At 39.2% G+C, this 18,390-nt stretch overlaps 1 protein-coding gene across 1 annotated transcript in view; it reads right to left on the bottom strand.

Annotated features, from left to right (window-relative positions):
* The window catches only part of NRP1 (neuropilin 1), a 159,519-nt gene that overhangs the window by 105,223 nt on the left and 35,906 nt on the right, over window positions 1-18,390 (bottom strand). The window contains exon 4 of the mRNA XM_083188848.1: window positions 2,825-3,006. Coding sequence (XP_083044974.1) covers window positions 2,825-3,006 — 182 coding nt within the window. The remainder of the gene's footprint in view (window positions 1-2,824; window positions 3,007-18,390) is intronic.

Raw genomic sequence — 18,390 nt, 5'->3', positions numbered from 1 at the left:
AAATAAGTGGTCTCTCTGCTTGTACATTTGTCATAGGGTCAATGTTAGTGCAATGTAAAAGACTAATGTTGCAGTTATACAGGCAGTCAGTAGAGCTGTGGGGGTGCTGTTCTTATCGGCAGGACCCGCGGTACCTCATTTATACCAGATAAGTAACAACTGCAACAAAACAAATGGTTCTTGCTAGGTTAGACTTGGCACAAGACAAGCAGTAAGCAAACTCTGTGCTTTTTTTTGCCTATTTTAAGTCATTGGTTTATTTTGTGGGGTGGGGGGTGATAAGAGCATTATTTTTGGTACTTATATATTAGTTGGGCGCCCAATTAGCATACGCCCGTTACCGTAGGGAAATCGCATTGCATCGCATCCAATGTTTTGCATGCAATGCGATTTTTCCATAGGGTTCTATGTTAGAGACTTTGCTATACAATATAGGGTGCCATGGCATCCGATAATCGCATCGCATACGATGTTTTGGATGCAATGCGATTTTTCCATAGGGTTCTATGTTAGTGACTTTACTATACAATATCGGGTGCCATGGCATCCGATAATCGCATCACATCCGATGTTTTGCATCCGATGTTTTGCATGCGAAATATCGGAAATATCGGATGCGATGCGATTTTTCCATAGGGTTGTTAGTGAATTTACTGTACAATATCGGGTGCCATGACATCTGATAAAATATCGGATCTGATATTGTATAGGGTTCCAATTGTATAAGGTTTTATGCCATATAATGTACTATCCATGTATAATATGACATATAATGTGATGGACGCACCCCCCCACTATCCACGCCACCCCGAAGCGTGGCGAGCTCAGCGGAACGCATCCGCCCTACCTTTTCATACCCCCACTATCCACGTCGGCGTGGAGTTGATTTGGTACTTATATATTAGTTGGGCGCCCAATTAGCATATTGCATTTTTGCTTATAGTTATTGATTTGATACATTGCCTTTTTGCTTATAGCTATTGGTTTGATTATCATTTGCCACAATATACAGATATTATTTTTGGCCTATCAGTGTAATCAATGTAGATGCAATAAGCTTTCACATTAACTGTACCCCCCGCAGACACATAATATGCTTACACCAAGAGGCAAATACAGTTAGTGCATTATATGAACTAACATTGCAATAGTAAACCACTGTAAATGATCCCGCACTGTGCTCACTACAGGCATCTGGAGCAAACGGAGGAATAGACTGCGGTAATTTCAATATCAATGTGAAGTTGGGTTGGACAGCTGTGTAAACAACACACTTCACTAGTCGCCAGAAGGAGCATTGAGAGATCATACTGGGATTTCTAAGGGGTGCCGGCATGTTGGACGGAAAGGAAATTGTAGATCCTGTGATAATACATGGTCAGCATCGCAAGAAAATAAGCTACTAAAAGTTATATGTATTATTCTCCTAATTCCGCACCCAGAGTGACCTCAGACCGAGGCCATCCTTACATGTTTATAGAGCGCCTTTATTTCGGTTTAATCCTTTGAGTGCCAACGCTGCTGTGAGCGATCTTCAAAATATCTGCTAAAAACGCCAGCGTCGCTCACAGCAACCGTTCTTTTAGTATAAATAAATACAATTATAGCCAAGTCAATTAATTGAAGTTTAGTTAAATATTGATCCCAAAAAAGAACATTCGCTGTGAGCGACGCTGGCATTTTTAACGGATATTATGAGGATCTCTCACAGCAACAATGGCACTCAAAAAGTTCATAAAAAAGGTTTGCTTTTCACAACTATTTTGACAAATTCCCTTTGCACTCAAAGGGTTAAGGACAATGCAGGATTAGGGGCAGACTCCTTGTATTGGACTTCAAAATGTAGAAAACATTGACTTTGTTCAGGTAGTTTTATTATGTAGAAAAAACTATTTTCAAAGTCAGAATTTTGTTGCATCTTGTATGGAAGTTGTATTGGCTAGTGTCCATCCATTATGTCACAATGTGATCAATGAGTGTATAGTTAGTGAATAAATAACACACACACACACACACACACACACACAACACACACACACACTTTCCAACAGTTCTGTGCAATGCGACCTACAATGCAACAGATGATAGATAGATAGATAGATAGATAGATAGATAGATAGATAGTGTAGATAGATAGACAGACAGATAGAAATATACAATAGATAGATAGATATATAGATATATAGATAGATAGATAGATAGATAGATAGATAGATAGATACTGTAGATAGATAGACAGACAGACAGATAGATATATACGATAGATAGATAGATAGATAGATAGATAGATAGATAGATAGATAGACAGACAGACACGATAGATAGATAGATAGATAGATAGATAGATAGATAGATAGATAGATAGATAGATAGATAGATAGATAGATACATAGATACATAGATAGATAGACAAATTGTTCCTAGATAGATATAGTGATACATTGATGATATATAGCTAGCTAGCTAGATAGATAGATAATGACCTTAGTTATGAAAGGTATAGTGTCCCGCAGAAAACATTCTGTTCAAGGTTCTGGACAGAATAATCAAGTGAAGAATTATAATATGTGGTCTATAAACCGCAGCTGTAATGTATAATGTTCTGGGAGTTTTAGATTTATTAAACATTGTATTGCAAAAGCAGATCTCTCTCTATATATATGTTTGGAGAGCATTACCAGAAGCCTTGAAAATCAAACAACATTTATCAAAACACAGTGGAATGCATCCCAAGGTTTCATGACAAAGTAGTGCAGGCAAAGCAACACATTCCAGAACATTGCAGTAACTCAGGGGTAAGCGAAAATATAAAACTAGAACTGACCTGTTTTATAAATGTCATAGCGGACTGAGAATCCAGCTCCATGTGTTTCATAGTCTGAGACAAAGCGGATAAACAAAGAAGGTCCGGTGGAGATGAGTGCTGATGGGGCAATCTTCCCACAAAATTTGCCCAGGGGGCGGCCATTTGCATTGTCTCCATCAAAAACCTCCACGTAGTCATATCTAATGGAAGAAAGACAAGGCAAGGACTTGTTATACATTTGCCAGAAGTTTACCCATATTTAATTCTTGAATGTTTATAACGTATAGGGCCAAATGCATTTTGGGAGTGTTTTCCCATTTTTGTAAAGCCGCAATCATTTATACTGCAGAACCAGGTTGATTTTGCCATTTAAATGAATGCCGCTTTAAAAAAAATGGGAAAACTCTCCAACAATCTTTCACTTTCTGATTCTCATACCTTATTACATTTGGCCCATAATATCAATTTCTCAGACATGTAACTGATTCCAGAAGTATTTTCAGCTATATACAGAGTAGATATCTTGCAGAGGGTTACTTTATTGATTATCTTTTAAAAAGAATAAAAAGGTGAGAAAACTTTTTCAATGAGTCTGTCTGCGAAAGCACAACTGCAGTTCGATCACTAGCCACCAGTGCTGGTACTGCTCACAATGTCTATTTCTGTCATTAAAGAAAGACTTTTAAAGTACATATGCATTATATTTGAAGAAGAAACTCTTTCCATCACTGGTGGCGGTGCGAATTTCCTGAGCTGCAGGTGTATCAGTAGTCAGACCTCTTCAGTTGTACACTGCTGCCCACAGGTGAAACAGCGGGACTATAACATTAAAATCGGGACATTTGGGAGGTATGCATATTGCAATTATAATAAAAAATTAAAGGAAATAACAAACTGAAGGAAATCTGATAGACAGATGGCTTCACATTTTCAGGATGAACCCGTTATTACATATAGAGCCATATAATATATGGTAATAACTAAATTGCAATTGTCATCTAACACATAGATATTTTGGGATGCGGTCAATATGCCGGCGGTCTTAAATACTGATGCCGGAATCCCGACCTATGCAATGCCGGCACTTCCACGACACCCATAAAGGGAGAATAAAATAGTGTGCAGAGTGTATCGAGGCACCGGGCCCGCTGCGTGATGAGCGCAGCGAGCCTGCAAGGGGGTGGGGGGGCGATCCATGCCCCCCCTTGTCTGCATTTTGGCGGTCGTGATTCCGGCGTCGGTATTTCGACCATCAGGATTCCGACTGCCGGCATTTCATACCGAATCCGATATTTCCTATTAATGAATGACAAACTACGATACAAAATACTCTATATAAAAATTCAAGTACTTTTCTTATGATGAATAATGAGACCTTGCACAATAAAAATATATACGTAAGCGAAAGCTAGATGTAGTTTCACTTGATGCCAACAGATGGCAGTGTTTCAGTGATCTTTCATCTGTCTTTCATCTATGAAATGACTGCAGACATGTATATGCATTAAGAGGTATCAGGTTTTAGATCTCTTAAGATGCCATGAAAACTGATTTGCTAGTCCCATTCGATTGTGCAAAGAGACACAATGAAGGAATTGCCCATTTGTGCCACAATTAATTTTATTTTCTTCTAATATGTAAAACTTAGACTAAAAAAATTAATAAAAAAAAATCATACACTATGTGGCATCAATTTCCAGGATGGTTCCTGTAAAGAAAGGTTGCTGACCCAACCATGAAGAAAATATAATGCTGGACTGGACAATAAATGTTTTTATAATTCTTAATGCCTCCCTCAACATCCTTGTACTCAGCCTTCCTGAGCACGAGACAAATGTTTAGTGAAGGTCCATTGGGATCATGGCAGAGATGATATCACTGGTTAGAGTAGGCAGGTAATGGCTCTTCCATGGGAAAAAAAGCATTACCTCATCAAGTTAATATGTATTCCAGTATTGCTGAGCATCAAAAAGAAAAGAGAAATGACACTGGTGGGGTCACAAGCATTAGCATATGTGAATTATTGAATTAGCTACATGCTCACTGCATTGTATTGTTCTGGTGGCTCTTGGACTAAATATACCACACTATCACTAATTTGTACAAAACTGGTTGGAAGTAGAAAATTATTTAGAATTCCAAGATTAATGAGTATTCTGCTTGCTTTGCTTTTCCTGACTGATAGCGATTGCACCAAAACACTACATCTATTATTCCTCAGTAAACTAACTCTATATAACTGGAATGAATGCATTTTTTTTAAAACTCACTTCCTGTAAGTCTGTATGCTAAATGGCCAAGTTACAATTTTCCACAATCCCTTTGGCAATGTATTTGTGCGTGAAGGATATAGAAGTTATGCATATTTTATTTGTTTGGCTGGGGCTTATTAGTGCTTGGTTTCATTTCATATGTTGCTATTTTTGTAAACTTAATTATCTAGCTGTACAACCTAAGTGGTTGTGAAGTCTCCCATGCACAAGGAGAATGTGAGACGTTAAGCTGCAGAACATAAAGTATGAGAAAAAAAAGCTGCTTTTGTGATGAAAAGTTTCTTCCAAAACGGACCCACACAGCGAGGCAGCCATATTGTGTCCTCCACTGAGAAATGAAGCATCTCATAGCTGCAAGCTTAACCATTCAATGTGAGTCATGTTATCAGGCCACCGCCCACATTACTGGGTAGGGGGGTGGGATCTGAGTGGTTTGTTTTCTCTCCCTGGAGAATTTAGAGAAGGTAAGCAAGTACAGTATGCAGCTGATTAAACTCCATAATGTATTTTCTAATACCAAATAATTGAAATAATTTAAGCCCTGATAGCTATAATTTGTTGCTTTGTAGACATTTCATTAGAGGCGCTCTGCGATTGGTTCTGTGCTTCGAGACAGAAGACCTACATACTGTAGATATTTGGGCCAGTGAAACTATACAGTAAAACAAAAAGAAAAAAAAAAACGAACATACACAGCGCTGTCAGCAAGCAGATCCCTCCAGGGTCAATATTAATCACTTGCCCACAGTGAAAGAACAGAGATGTTCACAAAGACCTATAACGTAGGAAATGTTCTTTATGAAATCTAGAACAGGGCTCAGTTATTACTGGCGGTCTAATTGTCCTTTTTATTTTGTTTTTGCTGCTTCTACAGAGTTTACTGGAGGGCATGATCACTCGGGAAATGGCAGAACAAGTGTAGTATACATCAAGTCTCCCGGCTCACAATATCATTTTGTAGAGCATAAAAAGAATGAAAGGAAATGTCCACTGTGTGAACTTCATGTCCTAGAGGTATGTTTGATGCCACAATCTTCCTGCAGCAGTTTCACAAAATCCTCACATCGCTACTCTGCGCTATTGGGTATCCCATTACATGCCCTACCTAACTCTCAATGGGAGGAATTCAATTCTGCAGGGCATCCCATGCTGGACATCTATGCTAATGGACATCTTTTAAAGCTATTCAATTGTTGCTCCAATCAGATACCTATTAGCATTTAATGAAGTTGAATGCATCAGGTTAATGGACTTTAAACTCCTTTTTACTTGCGCCTCTGGAGGCGGCACAGGATGCATGGCAGAATTGAATTCCCTCCAATCTGTGTATCAAATGCTTCGATCCACCCTCCCTACAACATGACACTACCATGTCACATCCAATATCGTCCTCACCAACTGATTGGCAATGACTAAAACATTCCAACGATCTGGAAATTCAGTATTTTTAATTTGTACAAATAAAATGTTCACATCTAATGTTGTATTGTATGACATACAGTGCATTAAATAAGAAAGAACTATATATATAAATAAATATAATGAATGTCTTCCTTGGCAATAATTGTGTTCTCCAATTTACCACATTTAATACACAGTTGTTTGGCGTTTAGAAAAAATGTCTTAGCCGCTAGAGGGACTGGTGGGCTAGATTATGTATTTCGGCAGCCAGTATAATGGAGGTTTGCCAGCCTTTATAATACATATGAATCATAATCACAATTTAAAGCAAGAATCTACGAATGAGATCCGCTCAGATGATGGTTTACCTGGGGCGAATATCCTTAGAGATTCCTCACGAAGAATGAGTAATATGACTTAGCAAGGAGTGTCAATTAAAATAGAATAAACATGTTGCTCCTTATTTATAGGTGTCCACATGGACAGTCAAAATATTCACTGTGCTGTACCTCCTATATGCAGTGTCGGACTGGCCCACAGGGGTACAGGGGAAGCCCATACCTCCCAACTTTCAGGGAGACAGAGGAGGGACAAAGTGTTGCGCGCCACAGGCACCGTGGCCTAATTTTGGGGGCGTGGCCTGTACTCGCGGCTCTCCCGTGAGGCCATGCCCCCGTTTTGACGCTATGGGGGCATGACCCAGAGGCTCTGTGAGCCTCTAGCCATGCCCCAGCCCCCTGGCTGTGGGAATAGATGCTGTGCACATGCACACAGCATTTATTCACCGCTGCTCAGCAGCTGGCAGGGGGACTCCCAACAGCCCCCCCCCTCGCCGCGGGACATTGCCGGCCGCGGGAGGGCAGCGGGAATGTCCCCAAAAACCGGGACATTCCCGCGGTTTTCCGGACTGTTGGGAGGTATGGGGAAACCCCCAGTGGGCCCCACCTCCAATTATAGGGGTCAGGTCCTAGAATGTGCTCATGATTTATACATTATACAAGGTACATTATACTGCACAGGACATTGGTGTATCTTCTACAGTGCACTGTTGTTACTAATGGGGTATGCATGCACAAGCAGTATTTGCTAAACTTTACTATACTATTTACTCTAAAGGTTTGCCAAACTTCTGTGGCAGTTGACCACGCCCCTGAAGTGGGCCAAGTTATAACATAATCACCGGTGGGCCCTTCATGCCCCAGTCCGACACTGCCTATATGCAGCAATTTATGTATGTACTGGACAGTCTAAATGGCAGGTTATTCCTGGCTGTAATGACCTCCTCCAAACAGCATAGATGACATAGTTTTGTATGTAACGTCTGCACCACTTCAAGGGGCTCTGCAGTGAAGCCTGAATCCCACTGGAGTGGGGAACAGGAGAATTAAGCCTTGCCGCTTGTATGCGGGTTCCTGTGCTGTCTCAGAAGTGGGTTGGAGTGCCCGAATATAATATTCCAGTAATGGATGGCAGTTTTGAAACTGTTTAAATCCACCAAACTGCAGGTGGTTTGATGGGAAAGTGAACTGGTTTATTTATTTATGAGATTATTCCCTAAAATAACTAACAATACAGACTCATTACTGCATACTGATATAGTAATTCTCATAATGGTTACTAGTAAAGTTGCCATTTTAGGAGCATATTTACCAAGGGATTTAAGAGGGGGAACAGAAGCCAATATTATAGAAATACCCTTCTCCCTACAGTCAAGTATCACCCACAACCGCTTATTCCCCACAGACAGTGGAGAAGGTCCTAAACTAAATTCTCCTAGACTCTTCCATCCTGCCAGAGAAGAAGGCAGCATTCCTTCATGTTGACCTGCTGCATCAGAGGTTGGATGAGAGTGTGTTGAATTCCGACTGGAGAACACATGCTCGTCTAACCTCTGTGTTTTGGGGTATCAGCATGTCCACATCCATAACCAATTCATAAGTTGCCTTCAATTTATGTTTTTCATTTTTTGGCAGAGATTCGTCCCAGGTAAGGGGATCCCAGGCCAGGACCTAGACTAGAGCCCCATGAAATGTTAATCAGGTTCTGGTCTGAATGAATGGTTTCTACTTTACCATTACTTATAGGTATACACTGATGAAATGCAATATTTCTATTGAATAGCGCAAATGTTTATGGCAGTTTGTTTAATATTGCTGTTCATATCAATGCTTCTTATAATTTATAGCCAAAACTAAAAGAGACATTGAAAAGTAACCTTAAGCATGGCTCCAGTCATAGTAAGCTTTTCATATGGTTGAAATTAAACACCATCTAAACACTACTATCAGCATTTGTAAAGCCCCATTTAAAAAAAAAAAAATTAATTGATAAAACAGGCAGGCTGATCTGATTTCCATATGAAATGATGTTTTGTAATACCCTCATTTATATGCAGAGAAAGTTTCACTCGGGAAAAAAAATCTCTGTATACTCAGTGTGTTTACCTTCGCTGCCAAGATAAAATACCTACTATATGTCCCAACAGTCTGTTCCAGTAAATAATAAGGGTCAGTACAGGGTTCCTTGTGGGCCCATCACATCATTACTGTGTACACAGACAGTGATAAGTCTCTAATGACATTGGAAGTCAGTTTTCTGGAGGGGGTTGATGGACTAATATTTATGAGCGAGTAGCCTATCAATGCTCTGAGGATTCCCCCAAAACATTAAATAGAGTGAGAGGCCGGCGCGGGGGTTAAACAGCGAGTATTGCTTGTTTTCTGCGATCCCCGCCATTTAACCCCCTCGCCAGCCGCATTGAATACGGGCCAATGTGCCTTCTACTTCTTGTTTCTAAAAATGTTAATTCATAGTGACTGATCAACATAATTTCCTGAATAACTCCTAGATAACGCAGGACACCAGATATTTTGGGGAATTCCAAATTACTCTTCTGAATAGGATTTTCAAGTAGAATTCTGCCATCTGGTATGTATTATAAAGTAATTTTTAGCTACTCTTCCTCAGAGCAAAATCGTCCTTCTTGTCAAATTGCCACCAAATAAAATATGTTGTAATTTATTTTGATGTTCCTAGCATAGTTTAATTGATAAGGAGAAAATACATAGTAAATAACTCAGGGCCAGTTAAACAATCTGACTTTTGAATGTTCAATATTTGCATGCGTGTCCTACCAGTCACATTTTATTATTTTGCTATTTTGGTTGCATGTTAAATCCTTTGGTGCCAGAAGTTGTTACTTTGCATCACTGGAGTATTTTCAGTTATGTTAAGTATTCAATACAAAACTGCTGTAATAACCGTTGTTAGGCAATGAGAATGGTTTCAGGAATAAATTTAAGATAATAACACCATAAAAGTGATCAAATAACCTTGAATTCAAAAAATTTAAGTAATCCAGTAGAATTTTCTCCCTACCTGGACATCTTAAAATACATTGATATTCTTTATTTATGTAAGCGTTCAATATAACTATCAGCTTCATATTTGAGGTTCAAAGAGAGTGTGTTATAGCTATATATTTTCTTACACTGTGTATATTTTTATGTGATCACATGTAGGATCACCTGATTGGTCTAATAAGTCTGAGGCTCTGCACCTGATTGGTCTAATAAGTCTGTTTTAAAGACATCCTGATCTGAAGTCATAGAAGTTGTCTGCAGATCTTGGTAGGTGTCTGTTCCTTCCTCATTTTCCAAGATAGACAAACCTGACTGAATTCTATGTTATGATTCTAAAGGAAAGATCTCAGTTGAATGTCTGACAACCAAGGAGGGGTTTGAAGAAATGTCCATGTCAAATGAATTGATATCAGCATCGCAATAGCAAAAAGCATATTACATCCATAAAGATCACACAACAGTCTTCTAGAGAAACTCACCTTTAGTAAATACGTGTCTTATATGCCAACTCAGAGATGCTTGCTGCTGACTACTCCTATGTTTCATCTCATAAACTCAAAGTGCAGATCTTTTGTGCCAGCACAGTTAAAATAACTTAATTAGTGCAATTAGACAAGAATAACCATTTAATTGTGGATATAAAAAATCTAAATCCATTAAGTGTCTCCTTTGATGTAGCCGACTGATTTAATGATTAGAATTAGTGCTTTTAGTATGTAATACTGAACGGGAGTAAAAAAAATAAAAAATTTGTAATGAGTATGTGAGGCCGCTGATATGGCGTGTCACGTGAGACCGGAGCACGAGGGATGGTTTGTATTAAAATGGTATCACAAACCAGTAATTCTACTTTATTTCCTTGAAACAGCAAAACTGCTTTGCACAGCCATTAAATATTGCCTGTAGGCATTCAATTTGCTGGGTTATATTATACACTGATTAATTAGCAATAATTATTGGCGTAGTGAGGTTTATTAATCATCGTCCAGTATTAAGGACTTGCCACTAAAAATATCATGTTCCAATTTTCCATAGAATTTATAAAACAGGGGTTCTCTGGACATTTGGTTTTAGCACCTTACAAGGTGTTCGAATTATTGAAGCAGTTACTATTTTTGTGCACACACGGCCTTATAGTTAACCTCCGCTACCTATAACCAAGAATGTGCAGCACTTAGGAATGAGAAGTACAGTAGGAGTATTCCTTTGAAATGTTCTGTAATCTGCCCTTACAATATCTGCTAATTAATAACTCTGTGAAACTCTGCAGGATACTTGGGCATGTGTTGAGAGACTGAACACGGGCAATGCAGAAGTTCGCTAGCGAATATTCCAATTTTGCATTTCACCGAAATATGCATATGCTAGATATAGTAAACGATGGAATGTTTGTGGATAGGCCTTCTGATTACAGTGTATTTTATGGCTTTTCAGCTTCACCTATTACTAACAGATGCAAACATTCAAAAATCCAGCCATGCAATTTCCATAGTCAAACATTAGCAGTTAAATGGGATACTGTATACTGAAGAGCTCATTGATTTTCAACGTGGGTCTGTCACAGTATGCCACTTGACCAACAAGGCAGTTTGTCTAAAGCTGTCCTGGTATATTATATGTGCAGTTGCTGTAAAGTGAAAACATCCAGGAGCATAACGGCCAGTAGGCCAACTGTTTCATGGCCAAGATGTTATTGCTCCTGGATGTACTCCTGCGGCACCAAAGCATAATACCTGATTAACAGCCAACAGAGCTGTAACAACACGTGTCCAGATACTTACCTTGGATCCCATGGGCTATTGTCTGTAAATGGGACAGTGTACTTCCAGAAAAAAAGAGTTTTTAATTGGATAGCCCCATAATCGTCATCGGTTAAAAATCGTCTGTTTTTTTTTTTCAGGATGAAAATTATCATGACTAATAGGATACTATGGTGTAAATGTACTGAGATGGGAGAGCTATTGAAGATGGGATATTGCACATAGCAACCAATCACGAAAAGCTCATGTCGTCATTTTCTGTGTCAGCCTAATGCTTTAGTCAATGTCATTTATGTCGACCTATTTCATGTGTTGACCTAGAGTTGCCTCGGTGTTTGTGCATATGTGAGAGAGAAAGAGCTGTAGTTTCACTCGCTGCCAACAGATGGCAGTGTTTCGGAGACACACAATCAGATTCTAGACATAGATATAGATGATATCATTTTTTGTAAGCATTTTAGGTACTTTCCTCCTTTAAAAATAATTAGCATGTGCCTTGTAATGTATCAACATTGGGGGGCCTCAGCTAATTTAAGTGAACCACATTTGTCCGCTTGGTTTGCATGGTTTCATAGTCACATCACCGTTATTTTACATTTTCAAGCTTCCATGCAGTGTGCAATATTATACTGAACAGAACACATCCTTAATCTTGCCATCGCCGTATTAATATTAATAATACATAAACAAAGCGATGTGTTCCGGTGCTCGGTATATATCTAAAGGAAGGGCAAACTGCCCAAGTCACACAGTGCAAACAGCATAAAAGTTCACGTCCAGATCACAGCTCGCTGACACGTTGGCTCCCAGCCATGTGTGCTATTCAAACAAGCTTTGTAATGCAATGTGGGATTTCAAGGAGATAGGCGGCCCAGCATAATGAACTGTTCTATCCTGTGTGTGCCCAGATGATATATGACTTCTTCATGGCCTGAGCGCATTGTAGACTCCCTGGGCACTTAGTTTACGGAAAAACACCCTTATTTAAAATCCATAAGCAGAGATTGACTGAAAGGAGGGGCGGTATATTGCTGTCATTGGATACCAGATTAAATTAATGTGAAATCCGCTCTTTGTGTAGATGTGAAGAAGGGTCAGATATTCTGTGATTAGCTTCGCATTGTCGTAAAACAAGTCACAAACTCAACAGACCATGCTTGGTGCAAACACCCTCACTGGGGATCTGATCTCGTTTGTCATAGATACCTTCCCCTCCCGTGACATGGCACACTACAAATACTAAATAGCCTCTTTACATGATTGAAATGTGTGTTGTCTTTATTAGTTTGGCCACATGGGAATTTTAAGGTCACCCGTACCCCGCCTCCTCCTCCCCCTTGCCCCTTATGCTTGCCTTCATAGTTGTTGAAAAGGTCTTGGCTATTTCTAAAGTGATGTATGCGTGTTCCACTGAAATGTAATATGCTTTTGTACTATTCCCTAATTCAAACAAAGATTATGTTTTATTGAGATTGAAAATCTCATCCAGGCGTAGGGACTTGTGGAATTAATATTCAGGAATCTTTTTGGTATAAGGCTGATGTATTGCCAAGTTGGAACAAAAGCTATTATAAAATCAGTGCATGCCTATATATTATCCTTAAACTTTCATGGGGCCTTTGCAATGACCTTTACTACGAAATCGCCTTTATATCGTTTCAGTTGAAAAATGATTTTCTTCACAATAACATATACTAAAAAAAACAAAAAAAACCCCTGAAATTAACAAAGATTAATGACAATTATTTGGTTAGAATTGTTGTACAATTGTTGTACAACACTAAACACTTTCTTAAAAGTGTGTCAATATCTTTATGTGATATGATTCAACTGTACATTAGATATATATATATATATATATATATATATATATATATATGGCTAACATTACTCCTCATCTCTATGAAGTGAAGTTCCGCCATTGACCACTAGAGGCCGCTCAATTGACCAAATTTCTCCTTTGTGTGCTAAAAGATGTCATTATAAAAAGTAAAAGCAATTTTTGCAGTGATCTGTTTCAAACTTGCTGGATATGGAGAGAGGGCGCTGTGAGAACAGATTGGAGGTAGGAGCAGAGAGATACTAGGGGTGGAATGAAGAGTCTGTGGGCAAAAACTGTCACAGCTAAAAGTGAAAGTACATTGCAGAAGCCGTCATTTTGACGGGCTTTTAACTAGCGGTGTATAATGTAATTCACTTCATTGATCCACTAGGTGGCACTGTTCTATTGGTGGCAATGGATACTGTTTAAACTCACCTTAGCTATTTGCATAATTGTTATGTAACAATAACTGAGGGTGGTCATCATCTGAGTTCTCTTGCGTTAGTTAGCGCATATTCACCTATTACAGTTATAGAACCTGTTCCGCTGGCTGTCCTATGACATCGCCATCTCATTATTTTAATGAGATGTATATACAATTACGTTCCTTGTATTATTTATTTATTTATTTTAGCTCAGAAGACAAAATATGTACTGAAAAAAGTAGCAGAAATGGGATTCTGTTTCACTAATGGCACTTCAGCTTTATGAATTGAGTGTAAAGTACCTGTTATGTATTGCTGCGGAATCCGCGGTGCTCTATTTCTGGAACTAACAGCGTATAAAAAAAATGGAGATAAAGTCAGAGGTGCTTCAATGCGGCTAAAAGCAAGTCTGAATTCCCAACTAATAATTTATCCATGACCCTGTCCTCCCACAATCGCTCTCCCGCTAGTTCCCCGTGATGCTTTTCAATACAGGCCACAGGTCTGGAAAGGTTATTGATTTAATATCAAGACTTTTTCCTGCCAATACATTTTTAAGTAACATAAATTATTGGGTGTTTTTCTTAAAAAAAAAAAAAAAACAGAAATAAGCAGTCTGCGGGTGTCTATAGAAAGCAACCTTTTCACAAAGCTTTTAAATCCTTTTTAGTCACTCTGTAATCCATAAAACTGCCAAGTTCAAATTTCCAGCTATTACAGAGGCAATGATTCTTCTGTATTTCGTTAGGTGGAGTTGACATCTTACCCTTGTGCTAATTAGGATTCAAGACGCGGCTATTGTAACTCAATGTGGAAAATCATTTCAAACCAGCATATCTGACAAAGGCTGAGTCCCATTGTACGGTAAAGCCCCGCTGCTCGCAATTTGTCAGAAACTCCAAAAAAGGAGAAAAAAATATTAATTATATTCTCAACACCTATCAAAGGCTGTTATGTGCTTTATACTTAGGAATTCACTCTTGAATTCTGAATGTAACTTATTGTCAATTTGTGCAAATCTGAAATGAAATGAATGTCAGCTCCATAGTCACCTGTCCAGTAGATCTAAAGATCTTTCTCTGATATTGTCCATTGTCTTCTTTTAATTAACTGCGCCATATATGTCTTTATATTCTAGGTTACATTTTGGGGACTATGCACCTGCAGAAGATTAAATATTTTGATATATTGTCATTGTAAAGATCTCCTCCTGGAATGATGTCTGATGCAGGCAATGTGAATTGGGCAGGTGGTTTGAGTATAACGTCATGGAGAAAGGTGACACATGATTGCACTGGAGCTGCAGTTAATCAGTCAGATAGATTCTACCCATAAATTCTACCCATAAATCCTTCTTGGCATCCATTAACACAGGTGTAATGGTCATATAGTACATCTTATCCAGTGGCATCAGATTACCAGTGCTAACAGTGACTTTAGCATGCAATAACAAAGTGCCCCGCAAGTTACAACATGAATACTTCCTTATTTCATTAATCCAAGATGTCCATATGGGTGTGGTATAGTAGCCCGACAGTCGGGATTCCGACAGTCATTAGTCAGACGTCGGAATCCCGACTGCACAGCGTGGGGAGCGCAAAGAAGCCCCTTGCGGGCCTGCTGCGCTCGCCACACTGCGGGCACGGTGGCGAGCTGCGCTCGCCACCTATTTTATTCTCCCTCTATGGGGGTCGTGGACCCCCACGAGGGAGCAGTCGGGATTCCGACGTTGGAGGAATGACCGTCCGGCACCCGTCCATATAGAGTATTATCATAAGCACCTTTTATTATATAATGCCCTCTTAAATCTTAGTAGTGTAGGACAACCTTATTTGCAGCTTGATTAAAGAGGTAATTATGCAATTGTGTATGTATAGCATATCTATGTTTCTGCTTACACATGACTGGCCAACAGAGCCAAGAACTTGTCCCAGACCTCCACAACACACACACACACACACACACACACACACACACACACACACACGCACGGGTACTGCTGGGTTCAGACTCAAACACACTACTGATCATGAGCTTGTACAGGCATACCCTCTAACTGTACCTTTTTGGCAGGTACAGTCCTGTTTTTTTATGGCCTGTACCTTTTTGGGGTCTCCAACTGCCCATTGTAAATATAGGAAAGGGGTTGTGACTACAAATTTGTACCATTTTTTTGCTCTTGGTACGTACATGCAGTGAAAACATGGCAGAGGGAAGGGAGGAGCTCTTGGCCAATGGGGTGAGATAATAGGATCCCTCTATGTGTGGCACTAGCTTGAGACAAGCTATGCTGAGCTTTTCAGAGTTGGCTGCTGGCTGCTGGAGCACTGAATGCCAGTGTCTCCTGATTTACAGTATATTCACCTTACAGTAAGGGCATAAAAATAGCCATTTCCGCGTGTGTAAAGGACAGAACTTGATAAATAGGCCATGTAGACTCTTGCATAACAACAAATATACCTTTATGTATGCAACTAGGAAAAATAACAGTTTTTTCCACATTGACTAATTATATTTATTTGTGGAGTATTCAGTGAACACCACTAGAGACTGAACATTCTGTAACAGATATATCCATTCTGTATACCACACAGATGTCAATTAGTAAAACACATTTTGATTAATGGAATAATAGTCTATGTTTTTGTCACTTACTACGGCATGGCTCCAGCAGACTCGCACTATATCGCTGCTATACTTCCTAAGCCATTATTAAGTTATGGCTCTCTAAGGACGGCATCAATATATTGTTACACTATGACATAGCAAGACACGGCCATGTGTGCAAAAACAGATTGAATGTTGTGTCATGGGAGCTATGGACGTTCACCCTAAATATTGGGCTTGTCTTCACAAAGGTCAGATTATTTTCTCTTGTAAACATTCCCAACTCAATCTCCCATATCTCCCACATGTTAATAATCAGCCCAAAAACACCATTTAAGGACAGGGTGCTGGGAATTCATTCAAAGAGTAAGAACTACACATTCCTTTCATACTGGAACTCTGTAGTCCGAGAGAACTTGAAATAATTCAGTCACAGGGAGAAATGTACTGTAGTGTCCCACACCCACAGCATTGTCGCTGTGATATGTAGCAGTGCATTATGCCGATCGCTGAGATGCTCATGCGAGAGGTGGCACTGCAATATTTTTGGCAGTTTAATGACTTTGTTTACAGCATATACCTACTCTTATTCTTTGTTATGACCTAGTTTGACAATGTTACATGAGTTTATTTACACAATGCCAGTGTTTCCATTTAATGCTAGCTCATATAACTACAGATGTTTTTGAATAACTCTGTGAAACAACCGCTGCAGTTTGGAAGCCCTGTCCTTTACAATGTAATTCAGGTCTTGGGTCAAACATAACTAAGAGGCTCATTTGTCAATGAGTGATAAAACTTTAGAATGATAAAACTATGATACATAGTGCTCAAGCAAATCAGCTCTTGTCAATATTCGAAAATGAAACAAGCTAAACAAGTTTTATCGCTTTTTGATAAATGACCCCCTAAATTCCTTCCTTTGCGTTATCCCCAGTGCTATTTTTCAGCAGGAACCAGCAGGAACTCAGTTCCTGAACCTATAATTAAATATGACATCATCAGGAACTGAAAATGTACTTTTCATAAGATAAGTTTTATTTTAAAGTCCCCTGTGAGTGCCTTTGTTTCTAAATTCAATATATACATCTATCTCTCCCTCCCTCTCTCTATTATATATGTTTTTTTTTTTTATTTAATTGATCCACCCCCAGACCTGGAGTTCCTGAACCTATATTTCCAGAAAAATAGTACTGGTTATCCCTATAGATATCCCTATGCGAGCAAGGCCCTCTTACCTCTATGTCAGTTTGTTTCTACCCAGTTTGTTTTATCACTGTTGTTTCCAATTGTAAAGCGCAACGGAATAGGCTGCTCTATATAAGAAACTGTAAATAAATAATAAATCAAGAGTTGAAACAGACAAAAATAGGCATCTTTGGAGCCTTGGCAAAAATGATTGCCTTAGGTCTCACTGACATGAAAGATTTTAATTCTGAAACATGGTAGAAAAATGGAACTAGGATGATCAAGCATTGGGAGTATGGTTACCGTCTGAACGGGTTGGGTACACAGGATGCCGGTGCTTGGAATGCTGGTGATCAGAAGATAACCCTACCCCTCTACACCCATCCTACCACAACCTAACCCTATCCTCCCCTATATGGCCTAACTCTCCCTGGCATACTTATGTTCAAGGATGCCAACAGTTTCCGGTGCCAGCAGAGTAATAGTTGTCAGAGTTCCGGTGCCAGTCTTTTCAACAGTGTTTCGGGATTCCAGCATCAAAATTCTGACTGACAGCATCTCAAACGCTGGTATGCTGACCGGATCCTCCGGAACCAACAAACACGTTGCTATAAAGTATGAATCGCAATATATGATTGGTTAGCAAAATAAAAAGAAGGGTAAGTCGTATACAGATTACTGTATAAGTAACTCAACTAGATTCTAACTAACCGAAGTAAAAAAAGAAAAGAAAAGAAAAATCTGGT

This window comes from Crinia signifera, chromosome 5, assembly GCF_055691185.1.
Source record: "Crinia signifera chromosome 5, ASM5569118v1, whole genome shotgun sequence".
In the NCBI taxonomy this organism is placed as follows: Eukaryota; Metazoa; Chordata; class Amphibia; order Anura; family Myobatrachidae; genus Crinia; species Crinia signifera.
The sequence above is the reverse complement of the archived record's forward strand: the minus strand, read 5'-3'. Positions and strand labels throughout refer to the sequence as shown.